General features: G+C 38.5%; 1 protein-coding gene across 7 annotated transcripts in view; it reads left to right on the forward strand.

The window, feature by feature from the left end:
* The window catches only part of GRIA3 (glutamate ionotropic receptor AMPA type subunit 3), a 307,537-nt gene that overhangs the window by 160,718 nt on the left and 129,936 nt on the right, over positions 1-16,883 (forward strand). For all 7 annotated transcript variants that reach the window (XR_010154884.1, XM_054676683.2, XM_063804853.1 and 4 more), the window contains one exon: positions 10,574-10,627. Coding sequence is in view for 6 of the 7 variants with exons in the window: in XM_054676683.2 (XP_054532658.1) it covers positions 10,574-10,627 (54 nt within the window). In the remaining variant the exon portion in view is untranslated. The remainder of the gene's footprint in view (positions 1-10,573; positions 10,628-16,883) is intronic.

The raw sequence follows: 16,883 nt of genomic DNA on the forward strand, positions 1-16,883 counted from the left end.
CCTATTGTAGGCACATGCTGTTCTCCTCTTGAAGACTTTCTCTCAGCCTGGGAGTGAGACAAGTCAGAAGAGTGAGGGAGGAATTAATATTTCCCAAAGCAGTTATAAGCTAATGGTGAATGGGAGTTGAAAGTCAAAGACCCCAACTTCCTGGCCCTTTTGGTAGGTGTATTGTCCATCACCTCCAGAGGTCCCAGAGGTAATTTGCTGATTAATACACTGTTTTGTCACTTTCTTCTCCCTGTCTCATTTCCTCGCTCCCCTACTAGTTCTTCATAGAATCACTTCCAATTAAACTACTGGCCTTCAAATCTTTGTCTCAGGGTCTGCCTTCAGGAGAGCCCTGGTTAAAACAACAATGTTTCAGAAATTCTTTTTTGGCTCCTTTCCCAGGAGTCTGGGTGAATTTCCTCATGCTGCTCCCTGCCTACCCAGGACTCACCATGGGTGATCCCTAAGGGACCACCTCATAGACTCAGTGTGTCCCTTCCTATCCACTTTGATGAGGATCCCATCATTGAGGGTCCTGCTTTTAGATTTTCAAAGTGCATTTATTATCAGATGGAAAGGTGGTTCTTAAATTTCAGTGTGCATCAGAATCACCAAAGGTGAGATGTTAAAATGCAGGCTCCCTGGCCCTAACCTAGACTTGAGAATTAGAGTCCCTGGAGAGGAGCTCAGGTGCTTGCATTTTCTAGATTCCCCAGGTGATCCACATAGTGTACACTTTGAGAAATACTGTCCTAAGACATCCATGTAGACTTGGCCTCAAGGGAATGTAGATTATGTTCCTTAGTGCTATCTCTACCTCCAAGGCCTCTGTGGAGTCAAGTAAGAAAGCCTGGAATAGTTATGCTTCCCTGCTCCTATAATGAAGCACGAATAAGGCCAAGAGCTAGATGCTACTGTCAGAGTAGGGCAGCCCAAGACGCCTAGGCAAAGTTCTACAATGCGGAGGAGATATGCATCTTACTGACTGCCAAATTATTGCTCTCACCTCTCTCACTGCCCACCCCCAACCCCTATTCTCCCCTGTATTGGAAACACTGTGATGACTGCACATGCCCAGTTAGGTTATGACCTGTGCTCCTTTGTCTCTGAGTGGGAGCCCCCCTTCACAACACACACACACACACACACACACACACACACACACACACACACACACACACATACCTCCTTCCCAAACAAGGCTACTGTAGAGTTTGAGTTCATGGTTTTGATCAATGCTAGGGGCGGGAGAGGATGGCGCGGGGGAAGGTGGCAGTGCGGGTTACTTTGTTGTCAGTTTACCCCCAGCTTCTCTTGTCCTTTTTGCACTCTCAACATAAACGCCCAAACTCCAAGTACAAACCTCAACTCCTTCCCTCCATCTCCAGCCCAGTGCCATCCTAACCAGTGGCCCCAATACTCCTCTGCACCTGAGTAATGATGCCTTTCCACGGCCCCCATCCCACAGCAGCAGGAAACCTCTTCTCTACCTTTTGAGTTTGGGGGACAAAAATCAGGGAAGGCTTCTTGGAGGAGGCTGCATATGACCTGCGCCTTGAGGGATTGATGTGATTTCTACAGAGAGGGATGAAGGGAAGAGGCATTGAAATAAGGAGTAAGGAAGGGAGAGCATAACTAATATAGGATAAGCATTGGGCACTCTGTTAAGAACTATAGATACATTATTTTATTTATTCCTCACTGCAATTCTATGAAATAGGTACTAATGGTAGACCCATTTTACAAATAATGATACTGAAACCCAGAATATTTAAGTTAATTGCCCAAAGTCATACAGCAAAGTAGGAATTCTAAGCCAGGCAGTCTAGCCTGTACTCTTGACTACCCTACTCTACTGCCTCTCGACTACTGTAATCCTTAATTTACAGATAGAAAACTGAGGTTGAGAGGTTAGGTAACTTGCCTAAAGTTACACAGCTTATAACTGGCAAAGCTGGGATACATTGTCTTTAGCAGATACCATTCTATTTACTATCTAATCATTCATACCCTCTGTAACTTAGCTTTTTTCACCAATCATTTCAGTCACCACTCCAATTCTTATGGAGTCAGCCCTGGATACCATCACACCAAATGCTTATAGTTGCTCCCAATAAAAATCTTTCCCCTAGTGTGTAAGCACTGTAAAAGAGCAAGGCTCTTCTGAAATCAAGAGAAATAGCCCTCTAAAACACATCTCTCTTCATTTTCAAAATAGCATTCTATTTAAGTTACCTGTTTGTCAGGTTCCCACTTATAAAAGCTACAGGAAAAATTTCTCTAGATCTTTAGTTGGAGACAAAGTACTTTCTATCTATAGCAAATTATGAGTTAATCATTCTCTCCTCAGTTGTACCTTGTACATATTTCTGTTCTTGCACTTCTCCCACTGGGTTATAATTGTCTGTTAACTTGGCTTTCTTTCCCACTCGAATGTGAGATCCTCCAGGCTAAGGACCAGGTTACTGTGACCTCTGTATCTCCATGGCCCAGCCCCAGAATTGGCACAGAGCAGGCATTCAAAAATGTTCATTAAAAGAAGAGAATAATGAAATGTGGTTAATAAATGCAGCCCTTCCATCCACTTGAGATTTTAATCAATATTCTTTCTGAATCCAGTGGTATGCTGGAAAACTGGCTCCCAGAGAGCAAAATAAAAAGCCCTGATTTGTAGTATTGTTCAATTTTTGTGGTGTTAGTACCCTCATCATGGCTGATTTCAAGCAACCAATGGTTTAATAACTGGCTCACAAAATTTCTGAATATTTAACAATGGGCTTTCAAGAGCCCCCTGTATTTTGCTGAAAGTCTATATTTCTGCCTAGGGTGCTTGAACTGTTAGCGTGTCAGTGTGATCAGAAAGGTGGATGAGCTGGCAGAGTGGGGAAAATAATGCCAGATGCAAATAGCAGGAGCGAAAGACCAAACCAAACATTTGTGAATTAAGAGAATTCTGTGTTTGCCTCCCATGAACTAAGCCTCTATCATTTGTCATCCATTTGCAAATTGAGATCCACTTAAATGACATGGCTCCCAGTAGAAAGAGAAATCTGCCAAGTAAGCAACTATCCTGAAAAATCAAAGGCCCAAAGAACACATTAGGTTTCTCAGAGATATTTACTTTTATTCGAAAATATAAAATGTTCACTCACTTCTTTCAGCAATCAGAAAATCTCCATAGATGAGGATATCAAGTGCTGGAAGCACTGCACAGATGGAAAATGCATAGACGAGGCATACCTAGGGAGTTCAAAAGGAGAACATCCCATCCTCTACATCCCCATATGTTTCTCTTCCCTCCCCACTCGGAGGCTCCATTGTTCTAGGCTGGACTTGGTCTCTAATACAATACCCTACCAGCCATGCTTAAATTTTGCACACAATAATGGAACTAATAAGTAAATGGCAGGATTTAAATCCAGAACCATCCAACTTCAAGGTTTATGTCTCTTTCTAGTACATCACCTTTAATCAATACCAATTTGTTTGCAGCTTTAAGGGCAACTCAGATAACATTTATAAAGAATTTTAGACTCTTACAAGTTTAAACACTGTAAGGTATCATTTTAGGTGTGACGAGTTATTGATCCTAATAAAAACCTAAAGATGGAGAGGTGTGACTCTTGAGCCAATGAAGGAAGTCTTGTTTTATCCCACCCACCCTCATGTAGCTGTGGCTGGAAATAACACACATTTGAGTAACTACTCAGCCATATACCAGATGGTGCCATTCCTTAAAAAATAAAAAATCAAAGTAATGAGTCCACTGGCACTCTCAAGCTTGCTACTCAGTACCCATACAGTGCTTTCAGTATATCTGTCAGATATTCATGATTATATTGCTTCGGGCCCAAATGATTTTGCAAAGTCTATAGAGAACACAAAGATGCAATCTGATATTTAGAATAAGGGTGTCAATATTAAAACCAAACATTGTTGTGAATGTGAATATAGAAATATATAAATAGTTCACAGTAAATTTCACAAAAGAAGATATCAGGAATGCTGTAATTTAAAATTTACTCTCTAAAATAAATTTCTTGCTAATTTGGGGAGATAGCTAATATCAGAGAAGCTACAGAAGTCATAAACATGGACGTGTTAAAGAAAAACTAATTTCCCTTTGCTGTGATATTCTAGATTGAATATTAGTTAAAAATCACTCCAATTCTGCCTTCCAAAAAAATCTAGAATATTTCCAAATATAAACAGGGTGCCATGAAAAGTCCTCTAGATAAGGTACTCCAAGAACAGCATTTGGAAATGCAACATAGCTTGATAAAGCATCATTTTACAGGATGCTGGCTGGTGGAAAGATCCAGGAGTTTAAAGTATTTACTGTTGGACCCATGACCAAGGACTCTAGCTGATCAAAGCTGCAGGCATCCTATGTGGGAAAATACATGTAAATTGCCTCAGGAAATGGTTTTGTAAGTTTCCAGATTTTTTACACAGTCCCAGGCATCATTTGCTACCTTCCGAACTCTGTCCATCATTTTGCTCCTTTACAATACTCAAGAAGATTTGAAAGTAGATGAAGATATTCTTAAAATTTCAACCATAAATAGGAAACTAACCTTTCATCAGGACAGGGAAACCTGATCTACATTCTCTCCCCTAAAGATATGATGGCTTTAAGGCAATATTTCCCACCATCCCTGGTGGTACACAAGAGGATTTTCAGTGACACCTAGATGAATACATTCTATTTTCATACAGTTGTATTTATTTTCTTGTATTAGTGTCATTGATATTATCCCTCTGGACATGACTAGATTTAAGTAGTGACTAGCTATAAAGGAAAAAATTAAGTAAATAATAGTCATGTGATATGCAGATAAGACAAAAATCATTAAGGACGTTTGTGAAGGAGTGAAATTTGAGAAATGCTGTTTTAGGATTAAGACAATGAAGTGTTCCCACAAAGGTCAACATGTATTTAAATGGCTGTTTATCCCCAATACCAATAATAATCTGTTGCTCCTTTAATTTATTCATGGCCATTTATTGCCTCTTATTTGCATTGGTTCTTTGCCTCTCCTGCTGTTTAGCATTAAATCTTCCATGTATTCCATTGAGTCATGATGAATGCAATGTTAAAGTCTGGAAAGTGAAACTTCCCAAAGACATGTTCTTTGGTGAAATCCTTGTTCTCTAATCCTCACATCCTAGCATTTTATTTGATGCCTTATTCAATTGCCTTCTCTCTGCATAAGCTTCCCTGTAGATAGCATAAGCATTGATGAGATTCCTCGGTTATACTTCCGTTTTCCTTCTTTACAAAAAGCTTCAGCCTTTCTTTCTCCATCTGTACCACCCCCACCCCCATTACCATTGGGCTGACTTTGGTATGTGTGATTGGCTCTTCTCTGCCTCACTAACCCAGCACATTTATTCAAGTCAGATGACTGCAATATGAAGCATTGTCATTCAGTGATAGGAGAGCATGTGTGTGCAGATTAAGATTATTAGAAAATAATTCTAACAGAATTGACTTCTGGTATGTATTTACGAAGACTCAGGCAATTTAGTACCTTGGGGGTTTTACTCATGAAGATGAATGCCTTTTATCATATGGAAGATTTCTTCTGTAAAGTATGGCATGTTTTAAGGCTGATTTCTGTAGCACACCTCTTATTCAACTTCCAACATAGCCAAATGTAAATAGGATGCCATAGGACAACAGTATCTTTAAAAAAAAAATTAACTAGGAGAGCAGGAAAAAATGAAGGGGGCTGAAAAATATCCCCTCTTTGAACATAAAGAATGTGGTCTAATAGCTTTTTCTTAAAGAGAAAGTATTCGTACAATAAATGAAGAAAACTTGGTGAATTAAACCAGCAATCCCCCACACCCACACTTCTCTCCTAGCCCCTCAGACATTTGCAGGATGCCTAAATCAAAGAGAAATAGAGTAAGGTGAGCATCAAGGCATGTTGTTCTGTACTCAAAGCAAGATCAATCTTTATACATAGATCCTTTTTTGGCGCTGATGTAGAAAATCCAAACAAGGAGATACTTAGGTCTACAAATAACCTAATCTGCATACCAGATGGATCTAAGGGGGAAAAAAACATACACACTTCTCCACACACATATTTTTTTCTAAAATGTGAGCATAGAAAAACAGATGCTTTTGCCTCCCAACGGATCTGTGGGCCTCTCTCAAGTAGTCTTGTGGAGCAATTTCATTTCAAATTTCTAAAATTATGAAAATGTCTAGATTAAACATTAAATTGAAAAGGAAAGGGCCTCTTACATAGAAAACCAAATGAATATTTTATGGATTATTTTTAACTGCTCAGTGATACCCAACCCCCAATTTCACAGATGAGTGGATATGGGGAGGGGACCAGTAAGAGGAAGTCTCCCCAGAATGGGTTGACTATGATTCACTAACTTCTTTGACAAATAATTTGATGCTATATGCATCACTCTGTGTGTTAGTATGTAAGAGCTCTTTCTTCTGCGAATGAAACTCTACTGATAAAGCTTCAGTGAATAAGGATTGTGGCATTTTTTTCTTTCAGATCCTATATGTGAGGATTAAAATAAATTTCCTTAAAACAATAAATTTTATCTATATTTCACACATTTCCCCTTATTACATTTAATATATCTGCTATCACATCAAGCCATCCATCATCTCCAACAAATCTTACAAAAGCAAAGTGAATACAGAACATGGATTTGGAAACTTGCTATTTCTTCCTTAAATTTCATGGTCGACTGTAAAAACAGCTTTTATACTTGAAGTTCTGCAACTAATTCAGAAAGAGCTATTATAATTACTGTAAAAGCAAAGTTGAATATTCTTTCGGTTACCAGAGTCATTAAGTAACTGAGGGTACAATTTATGCGTTGTTCATCTATAACAGATGGAAAGAACAAAGATTTAGGATGAGCTGAACAAGAACCACTCCCATTAACTAGTTCCATTATGGATCGCACTAAGTACAATCCTCCCATCCCACCCTATTCCTATAAGCCCTGTACCAAAAATTCAAAAAAGGGAAAGATCAAGAGCAAAACATGACACTTTTTGTGGTGAGGCCTCCTGTAGCTCACATCAGTAGGATCATAGCTGCTCCACGTAAGTAAGATTTCAAGATAACTGAAATTTACTGTCTTAAGTATTGGGACTTTGAGCATTTCTTCTGGAAACCTTCCCTAAAATATGCATATCCCTGGGTTTTTCAGCAGAGATTACTGAACACAATAAACCATAGCCTGATGACTTAGGGAACATCCATGATTATACTGTGCACTAGTATGATGTTGTCTCCTTTTTTCATCCCTTCTTTCTCCTTTAAGTCAGTCTGTCACTTCCACTGCTACTAATGTACCTCTTTCTAATATCAGTCCCTCCCTTCACACACACCCTTTCTAGTTTGCAGCTTTTAATTTACTGTGAACTGGAAAACCAAGATTGGTAAGAACTATATGTTAAGTAAGAGTTAAGGCACTGAAAGCAAGGATGAGGAATTAATTATGGGCTTCAATACATCAGCTTTGTGACACTTTAATGTTCCTATCTTTAGATAAGCTTCCTATCCCAGTTTAAAGCTAAATTTTGAAAGGGTGTTGTTATAAGACAGCTACCTTCAAATAAGTAAATTTGTTCTGAGCAGACCAAAGTGGGCCTGAATTAAAGCAGGTATCTTGATAGCTCCAAGTTTTTCTGAACCTGAGAAACAATGTCTCAATGAATGACCCCTCCCCACATTTATATAGCATCACACACTTAAATAATGCGCATTTCAAACATTTTTTTTTTGAGATGGAGTTTCACTCTTGTTGCCCAGGCTGGAGTGCAATGGCACGATCTCAGCTCACTGCAACCTCCGCCTCCCGGGTTCAAGTGATTCTCCTGCCTCAGCCTCCCGAGTAGCTGGGATTACAGGCATCTGCCACCACGTCTGGCTAATTTTGTATTTTTAGTAGAGATGGGGTTTCTCCATGTTGTTCAGGCTGGTCTCAAACTCCCGACCTCAGGTGATCCGCCTGCCTCGGCCTCCCAAAGTGCTGCGATTACAGGCGTAAGCCACCGCACCCAGCCTCAAACACTTTAGGAGACATTATCCAGTTTGATCCCGGCAACACTTCTGATATAGGCAGGGCCAGATTATAGATAAGGAAATGAAGGCTCAGTAATTTGCCCACAAACAAACAATTAGTAAATGACAAGACTGGGGTCCTGGGTTCTCACTCACTGTTCTTTTCACAACACTGATGTCTTCTATTGCTCCCTCTCACCTTCTCTACACACAAAAAAACACTAAACTCTGCCTCTGATGAGAAAGACGTATTCCTTTTCCTTGGGATTCCTTCCTTATTCCCCTCTAAGCATTGCCAGATGTCTTTAAGAATATTGCTCATTTTTCTAGCAGAACTCAAAACCCTCTGGTTTTATTATGTTGAGAGTTGTCAGTTAATTAAAAATTCAACAAATGTATGGTCCCAACTTGCCACCAAAAGTTAACAAATGTCACCGGCAAGGATGTTTCTCGCAAGTGGACACTGAAGAATACATCCCAGAAGATACCTAACAGCTCATTTTGTGTCATGGAAGCATGAGAAATCACATCCTCAAGACATTCATTAACCTTTCATTTCCTCTATAAATAATCAGTCAGAAATGTGGCTCATAATTTAAATTAATCAAAAACTGCTCTCTTGTCCTCTCTCTCTCTCTCTCTCTCTCTCACACACACACACACACAAACACACACACACACACACATACTTAAAATGACTTGTTGAAATGACTTGAGGGCTTGTAATGCCAGCATCATAGTCAAATGTATGGTTCCACTTCTCTGGGTCAACTTAAACATTGCCTCGTCCATGAAGCCTTCCCTGTTCCTATCAGGCCTTAAATATCTCTTCTTCCTCTTGTCCAAGACTTTATAGCAATTACTAGCATTTGCTATTTAGCATATATTTAGAAACCATGTGAAGTACTGCCAAGAGTATGGGTTCTAGAGGCAAATGGACCCAGATTCCAATCCCAGCTTTACCGCTTCCTAGCTGTGTGGCCTTGGAAAAATTACATAAACTCTCTCTGACTGAAATTCCTCATCTGTAAAATGAGACTAATGATACTTAATCTGTTAAACTGTTCTGGGGATTAAATACATATAAAGCACTTAGCACCGTGCCTGCATATACTAGGCACTCAAATAAGGACAGTTAGACTTATTATTATTACAATCTTTCATGTATAGTTCTGGTTTGATATATGTGCAATTTTGAGGCCTTCTCACTTTGTTCTAAACCCTTTAATAGCTGCATCCAGAGAGAAATTTATCATAAAGCTTAAGCTTAATGGCCCCTCACTTGCATAGCTTCTTTCCAAGGCCTTGTTCCAAATTATGACATTCATAATTTTATATTTTTTTAAAGAAAGATCCTAAAATTGCATTAGCTTCAGGCCAGTACAAAACCTGGTTCCACCTCTGGTTGTGTCTTTAACCTCTATGTTATCCTGTTCCCTCCATGGGTACTCATTGTAGTACTTTGTACACAGTCAGTACTCAATAAAAATCCTCAGTTAGCCAGAGTTTTTGGTGAATTTGGCTTCAAGGAAATAAACATCAATTATTTAGTCAAAAACTTCTAACTTCTAACCAATACATTTGATTGGAAAATATTCAGCCCACTCACATATTTTGAGATAATAAAAATGTACTTCTTGAACTGTACAAAGTACATTTTTATTAATACAAAGCCTATTATTAGACTTTGTACTAATATAGCATTATTCATAAAAATTATGGTAAGAATGATGATACTGAGGAAGGGTTTCTCAACCTTAGCACTACTGACATTTTGGGCCTGAGAATTCTTTATTGTGTGGGCTATTCCAAGCATTGTAGGATGTCTAGCGACATCCCTGGCCATTACTCACTAAATGCTAGTAGCACCCTTCCCAGTTGTGACAATCAAAAATGTCACCAGGCATTGCCAAATGTCCTCGAGAGGAATCCCTCCTCAGTGCCCTAAAGCATCACAATCAGCACCAAAAGATGTACAAGTGATTACAAGTCTTTCAAACTAAAGCAGGAAAAGGAAGATAATTATTTTAGAAAAGTTTTCAATAAGCAAAAGCAACCTCGGTTAACCTGAAAATCCCATTAACCCCATTCCTTGAATGTTCTATTCCCTTAGCATTCCAGATAACAAAAAAAAAAAAAAAAAATACTGTACATTCTATTTTCTACTTTGTATGCAAAGTTCAGCTGATTTTCCATCTCAAAAGCTAAGTACAGAAATCGAGTTCATGAGTGGGGGATCTTCAGCTTCATCACTTTTGCCGTCTATTTTAAGTGACAGTGATGCTATTGACCTGAAAGTTTAGGGAGTTTTTTTCCCCTTGTTTTGACATTTTAAGTTTGATATTAGCAAGTCTTCCTGTTTTATCCAGTTGAAAGCGAAATGCAACAACAAGAAATCTGATCCAATTAACTGTGATTTTCCTGTATATAAAAGCTCTAACATTTTGTTCTAGCCACCCCACTGATTGTGCAATTGAAAATGTCCTTCTTGAATAAGCAACATGTCTTATTTCTTCTTTCTGCAGGTTGTGATCCTAGGGAAACACTCAAGAGGTTATCACTACATGCTCGCTAACCTGGTAAGAACAAGCAAGTGTCCCTGGGCAATATATCCTATTTAGTTTGCATTTTTCTGTAATCATCCAAAAAGGAAATACATCAAGTACCTAATGCTTTCTCCAGAAACTTGGAGAAATGACTTCGGTAAATACCAAAACCTGAATGCAATAGCCTTGCTTTCAATTATGCTGTCGTTTTAGCTGTGAAGCAGCTATATTCTTTCCTAATTTAAAAAATAATTTGATATGATTCTTTACTTATTTTTAGATTCAATTTCGGTTTGAAATGTAAACTATTTTAATTGGGTTTGAAATATAAACCATGGAATTGGGGACACAGGAAACTGACTCTTTCCCAATTGATTCAAGTATATGTGCAGATCAGTACTGCATTTGTCCTTTCAGAAGCAGACCACTACCAAATCTTTTTGAGCAGATGTCAGAGTAGGTTTCAACATAGTACATTATATGACCCTGCCAAAGTGTATAGCCACCTTTCTACTTACATAAAACACAACTTGAATATTTACTTTCAAACTTCCCATGCCTTTAAAATTTGTGACACTGTAGAAGCTAGTATTTCATTAAGGTTATTTTATACACTTTCTTTCTCTGGAAGGACAATTTGTTTAGGAATTAACAAAATTGCTTCTAAATTAGTAATATCTGTTTGGCAGAGGTTCTGAATAATACCATCTCCATGAAATGAAAGAGAAATGTTAAATTATCGCTCTAATACTAAAAATCTATTAAGTTATTACATGAGTTCTAACCCCAATTTTGTTTCATTAGCACAAGAGAATCGTGATCATTATAAAGCTCTTAAGCCAAAAGAATAGAAACAAAGGTGAAAGATTATTGTAATTATATTCTTATATTTTTTAATCAAAGAAATATCTAATATCTTATTTTGTTTTCATAATGAATATGTTTTAAATGAAAAAGGAAATGTTACTTAAACCTCTTTCTTAGGAGTATGTACATTCAAACACTTTATAAGATGCAGATTAGAGCTACTGCTTTCAAATGCAGTGTGCATTTTTCTCCAATAATTTGCTCTAAGTGGAGCACTTAGTCCATTTTGGGAATAAATGAATCTAGTCTTTTAGAAGAAGAAATCTTGATTCTTAAATTACATCCATATATTTTCAATATGGTTTTTAGGCAACCAACAAACAAAGGACTTTTTAATGCAATGGAGGTTAAACTGTGGCTTGTCAGGATATATGGATGTCACAACAAGGCACCTGATACAGTTATTGATGACTTTTTATCATGACTTTCTCACCAGAAAATATTTTGCTCTCCTTCTTTCCTTCCTTTCTGTTTTCTTTCCTTCCTTTCTTCTTTCCTTCTTTTCTTCCTTCATCTCTTTCCCCTTTCCTTCTCCTCTTATTTGTATGTCCTAGAAAGCAGCAAGGTTTATAGCACAGTGTTTAAAAATGCAGGGTTCGCCAATCACTGACCATACATGAGGTGACTTTAGGTAGTATACGCATGCAAACTTTTTTATTTTAATGAAAATATATTTCCTTACTATGTATTAGAAAAATATAAAACTAGCACATCAAAATTGAAATTGTATAGATACTATTACTTCAAACAGGGCTAAAATAGAGATATAACAAAAGTAAAATATGTTTTTAATGTTCAAGTAAACAATAGCAAGGGGGATAAAGAGATATAGCAAAATCTGGGTTTTGCCTACCTGGTTGTTTTATACATGAATGACTAAGTTTGAGATATAACATTGAACTGGGGATCAGAAAGTTTGGGTTGTCAAACTGACTTTGCTACTAGCAAGGTAAGGGACCTTGGGCAAGTCACTTCAACTCTACAGACAGTGTTACAATTCCATTACTTTAACTCAGGTGGGAGTGGTGGGGGGCAGTCATTGATGTGTCGGATGGGTCATTTGAAAGCAGATAATAATTAGAAGTGCAAGATATTTATTGGGAGTAATACCTGTGAAAGATAAAAGGGAAAGGGACATAAGTAGGCAGGGAGAGCTTCAGACCACAATACAGGTCTATACCAGTAACAGAAGGGAAAAGGAAGCAAGTTTAATAGGAAAAGCTTCAGACTGTGCTGTAGCATTGATAAAATCTTGGCCAACACAACTAAGAGATCAGTGCAAAAGATAGCTCATAGAGGAGTCCTATGCTTCTTCCAAATGGCAAATCATTTCATCCCAACTTTGTTCAGTCATTAGCTGGCAGCAGCCCAGAAAGCACACACCTTCCACTTGAAAAACTGAGGCAGATCTGAAGGTACCTGAAGCTGGAGGTTGTCAGCTACCTTAATTCTTTGAGACAGATTTTGTCTTAAAGAGCGATCTGAGCCGTGCATAAGAATGGCTATCTCAGTTGGCCTACCATGACCGATGATCTGTAAAGGCCTTTCCCATTCTATAATTCCAGCTGGGTCTCCTTATTTCTACTGACAAACTTTTTTTATTTTTTTTATTTTTGTGGGTACATACTAGATGTATACATCTGTGGGTTATATGAGATATTTTCATACAGGCATGCAATGCACAATAACCACACCAGGATAAATAGGGTACCCATCATCTCAAGAATTTATCCTTTGCCTACTGACAATCTTTTAAATCAGCTTTTATTGCAATTTTGAGATCCAGACCTGACAAAAATTAAAGTCTATGGAGTGATAGAACTGAAAGAGAAAATCACTAGGACAACGTTGGGAAAAAGAATGGTAAACTGAATCCTATACACACAACTCAGAATTATGAGACTTTGGGGGAATGTCTACTACAAGAACAAGCAAAGTCTGTTCCTTTAAAAAGAAAGTAATGTATAGTATGATGTCAGTCTAAGTAATGAAAATTGATTTCCTTTACCATGCTTTGAGCTGCCACCCTTTCTCTTCCTTTAGTGACCCTCTTTTCATTTGAATTCAGCCGTGTAAGTCCCTGTACTCTATATCAAATTGCATTTGGGTAATAGAGATAGGAGCTGCTGTTCATCTCTGATGATAATAATAATGAGACAAATTATCCCTACTATGGTCCATGGTTCCCAGTTTTTTCAAAGCAGATAAAAATTACCTCAAATGCCTCCATCAAAGACAGACAGAGAGAGAGAGAGAGACAGAGAAAGAGAACCAAAACTATTTGGAAGTAAGTTGGATGGTCAAGAAAAGGGGAAGTGGAGATAAGAAGATGTTTCCTTTCAAGATGAGCCAGCTGGATGAAAGCTGAGGGTGGATATCTACATACAGAAGAGCAAAGTCCAATGTGAGTCTTGGTGTTACAGACAGCACAAAACCACTGCTTTCTTCTACAAATGTAGAGTCAAGAATATTTAAGCTACTTAACTAAGCTTCCTGGAATCACTTCCTGCAGTTCCCTTTGATACTGAGTTCTATCTGGCAAAGACATCTTTGTACATTTACATGGAACTTCCCCTGGTAACAATCCTAAAGTGAGAGAAGACTTGGATATTCCATGAATGCTTTAACGAAGACCTCTCAGAGGTCAAGATGTACATTTCAGAGTGGACAATGAGCTGCAGAAAATTCTAGCTTGTTGAAATCCCGGAAAGAAACAGAAGATTTCCCCAGGAGTACAACCCAGAGATGTGATCTACTCAGGCTAGAAGTGGACATCCCAATAGAGCAAGTAAGTCTCTTAGAAATTCTTGTATCAGTTGATGATGTCATTTTTTAGGAGTTGTTCTGTAATTAATTGTTGTTTTATCTTCCAGGACTCTCTCTAACATGGCGCTGTTTGTCAACGTTAGTCCCAGAGTTAGCCATCATGTGTACAATCTGTCAGTCAAGCAGCCTCTCAATCTCTCATGGTAAGGTCCTGGATCTGGATGCTTTACACTGCATTGTCAGGCATGTTATGTAAAGTGATTTAGTTTTTTTCACCTATGTCAGTAATGATAGCTCAGTTACTGTGTGTAGAGCCCTAGAGTAATATTAGGAATAGATGCAAAGGCAGGAGGCAGTGTGGTATAATAACAATAAGAAGAAAAAAAAGCACGAGGCTAGGAGGTAGGAGTCAGGTTTGAATCCCAAGAATTCATCTAACTAGCTATATAGCAAACCAAACCCCTCTGAACCTGATTATCAATCTGTAAAATGCAGACGTAGACAAGATCAGTATTTCCCAAAATGTACATGAGATGATTTTAGATACTACATAGCAAAACTTCTCTTTTAACTTATTAGTTTTGAATGTATATTAAATACATATTGGAAAAACAACTATCCCAGCAATTCTGTGATTTTATAGATACCATTCCTTACAATGAGGCTAAAGTAGACATATAGATAAAAGAAACTCAGTCAATGTAAATAAAAATATTAAGTAAATTATAGTTCAGATGGTCCACCTCTATGGCAAAAAATTGAAAAGGTGGTATACTAATGACTAGAATTTGGAAAATACACCACTGTCACTTCTAGATCTACATTTCTTCCCTCTTGGAGTTCAGTTTGGGCCAGGGTAGGCCAGGTGAATGCTAAGGACACAAACAGGGAAGCAAAACCAGAGCCCCGTTATCCTTGGGGATATAAAGTTATAAGGCAGACTAAAGCTTTAAAATCAGTCCAAGTGGGCAAAAACCAAGATAGATATGAGTATTCTTAGCCAAGTTCTAAGCAGAGCTGAGGATCTGAAGGACCAATCAAAAACAGTCTAGCAGATTACACAGGGCAAATTGGATCTGGATTGAATGATCCAACAACAGATGTTCATCACTCCCCAAATAAGACCAAAAACAAAAACAAAACAAAACAAAAACCCACAAACAATTGAAGTGCCCAGGGGAGAACATGAGCCATAGCAGGGCTCATTCAGTGTTGCACCAGTTAACCACTGCCTTAGAAGACCTGACATTTTCCCTGCCTAGGTTGATACTGGTACCAGAGTTGGAGACAATTGCTGACCCTTTAAGTGGAGGAATTTAGGTAATGTCTGCTGTTAGCAGTAGAGAGCTACAGGCAATCAAACAGGTCATTGTGCAAGGAGAGAAAATAGAAGAAAGTTCATCTATCTTATATTCCTCTCTGATGTGTTAGCCGTTTTCTTTAGACTTTCATTTAATTTTCTCAGAACTTCTATGAGGAGAGACTTCTTGCCCACCCACCTTCCTAAGCCTTTTACATATCAGAAAATGGACTCAGAAAATATATATAACTTGCCCAAAGTCTCATAGCTAATCCATTGCCAAACTAAGTTTTCTATCTAGATTGGTAACACTCTTAGTAGAGCACCTCGCCTTTCCCACTTTACCCACCCAAGCTTCTCAGTGAGATAGAAAGCCAGCACCACAAAGGTCATATAAAAGCATTTGCAAAGACACAAATGTAAATAAATGAAGCACAAGCTCTAAATTTATGAGGATGAAGTGATCAGAGATAAAAAGGGCTTTTAAAAACAAGGACACGTTGGGCCGGGAGCGATGGCTCATGCATGTAATCCTAGCACTTTGGGAGGCCGAGGTGGGTGGATCACAAGGTCAGCAGTTCAAGACCAGCCTGGCCAATATGATGAAACCCTGTCTCTACTAAAAAAAAAAAAAAAACTTAGCCAGGCATGGTGGCACGTGCCTGTAGTCCCAGCTACTTGAGGGGCTGAGGCAGAAGAATCACTTGAACCTGGGAGGTGGAGGTTGCAGTGAGCTGAGATCATGCCACTGCACTCCAACCTGGGTGACAGAGCAAGACTCTGTCTCAAAAAAAAAGAAAAAAAAAAAGGACACCTTTGTGAATCTGGTTTTGAAAAAAACCATCCAAAAGCCCAACATGAACTGTATCTTAACAGGCATCAATTACATCCCCATCACTCCCTGCTGTCCAACCATTTTCCTTCCCTCTTCTCTCTCTCTCTCTCTCTCTCTCTCTCTCTCTCTCACACACACACACACACACACACACACACACACACATTTTCATTCCCCTTTTTTCTTATGCTTCGTCTTCTCTCTCCCTCCTCATCCAACCTCACTTATGCCAGAAAATAATGATGGAAGGGGGGTACTAGATGACATCTAATTTTTCCAAAATTTTACTAAAACAAGAGCATTACTCATAAGATTGAACCCAAACAGGCAGCCAGGAGCTTCAACAAGCTTGAGGAAGTGAACTCTGCAGCTTACCAGATCTCAGAATGTACTTGAAAAACAGAAGGGCCTATTTTGCTTAGAGAGAAAACAAGTTTAAATAAGATTTAGTTATGCTGTTTTGCTTGCCAATAACAACTATTCCCTTCTCTCTTCCCCTTCCAGGTCTTCTTCTTCTGTTC

Source organism: Pan troglodytes, chromosome X (genome assembly GCF_028858775.2).
Source record: "Pan troglodytes isolate AG18354 chromosome X, NHGRI_mPanTro3-v2.0_pri, whole genome shotgun sequence".
NCBI classification, from domain to species: Eukaryota; Metazoa; Chordata; class Mammalia; order Primates; family Hominidae; genus Pan; species Pan troglodytes.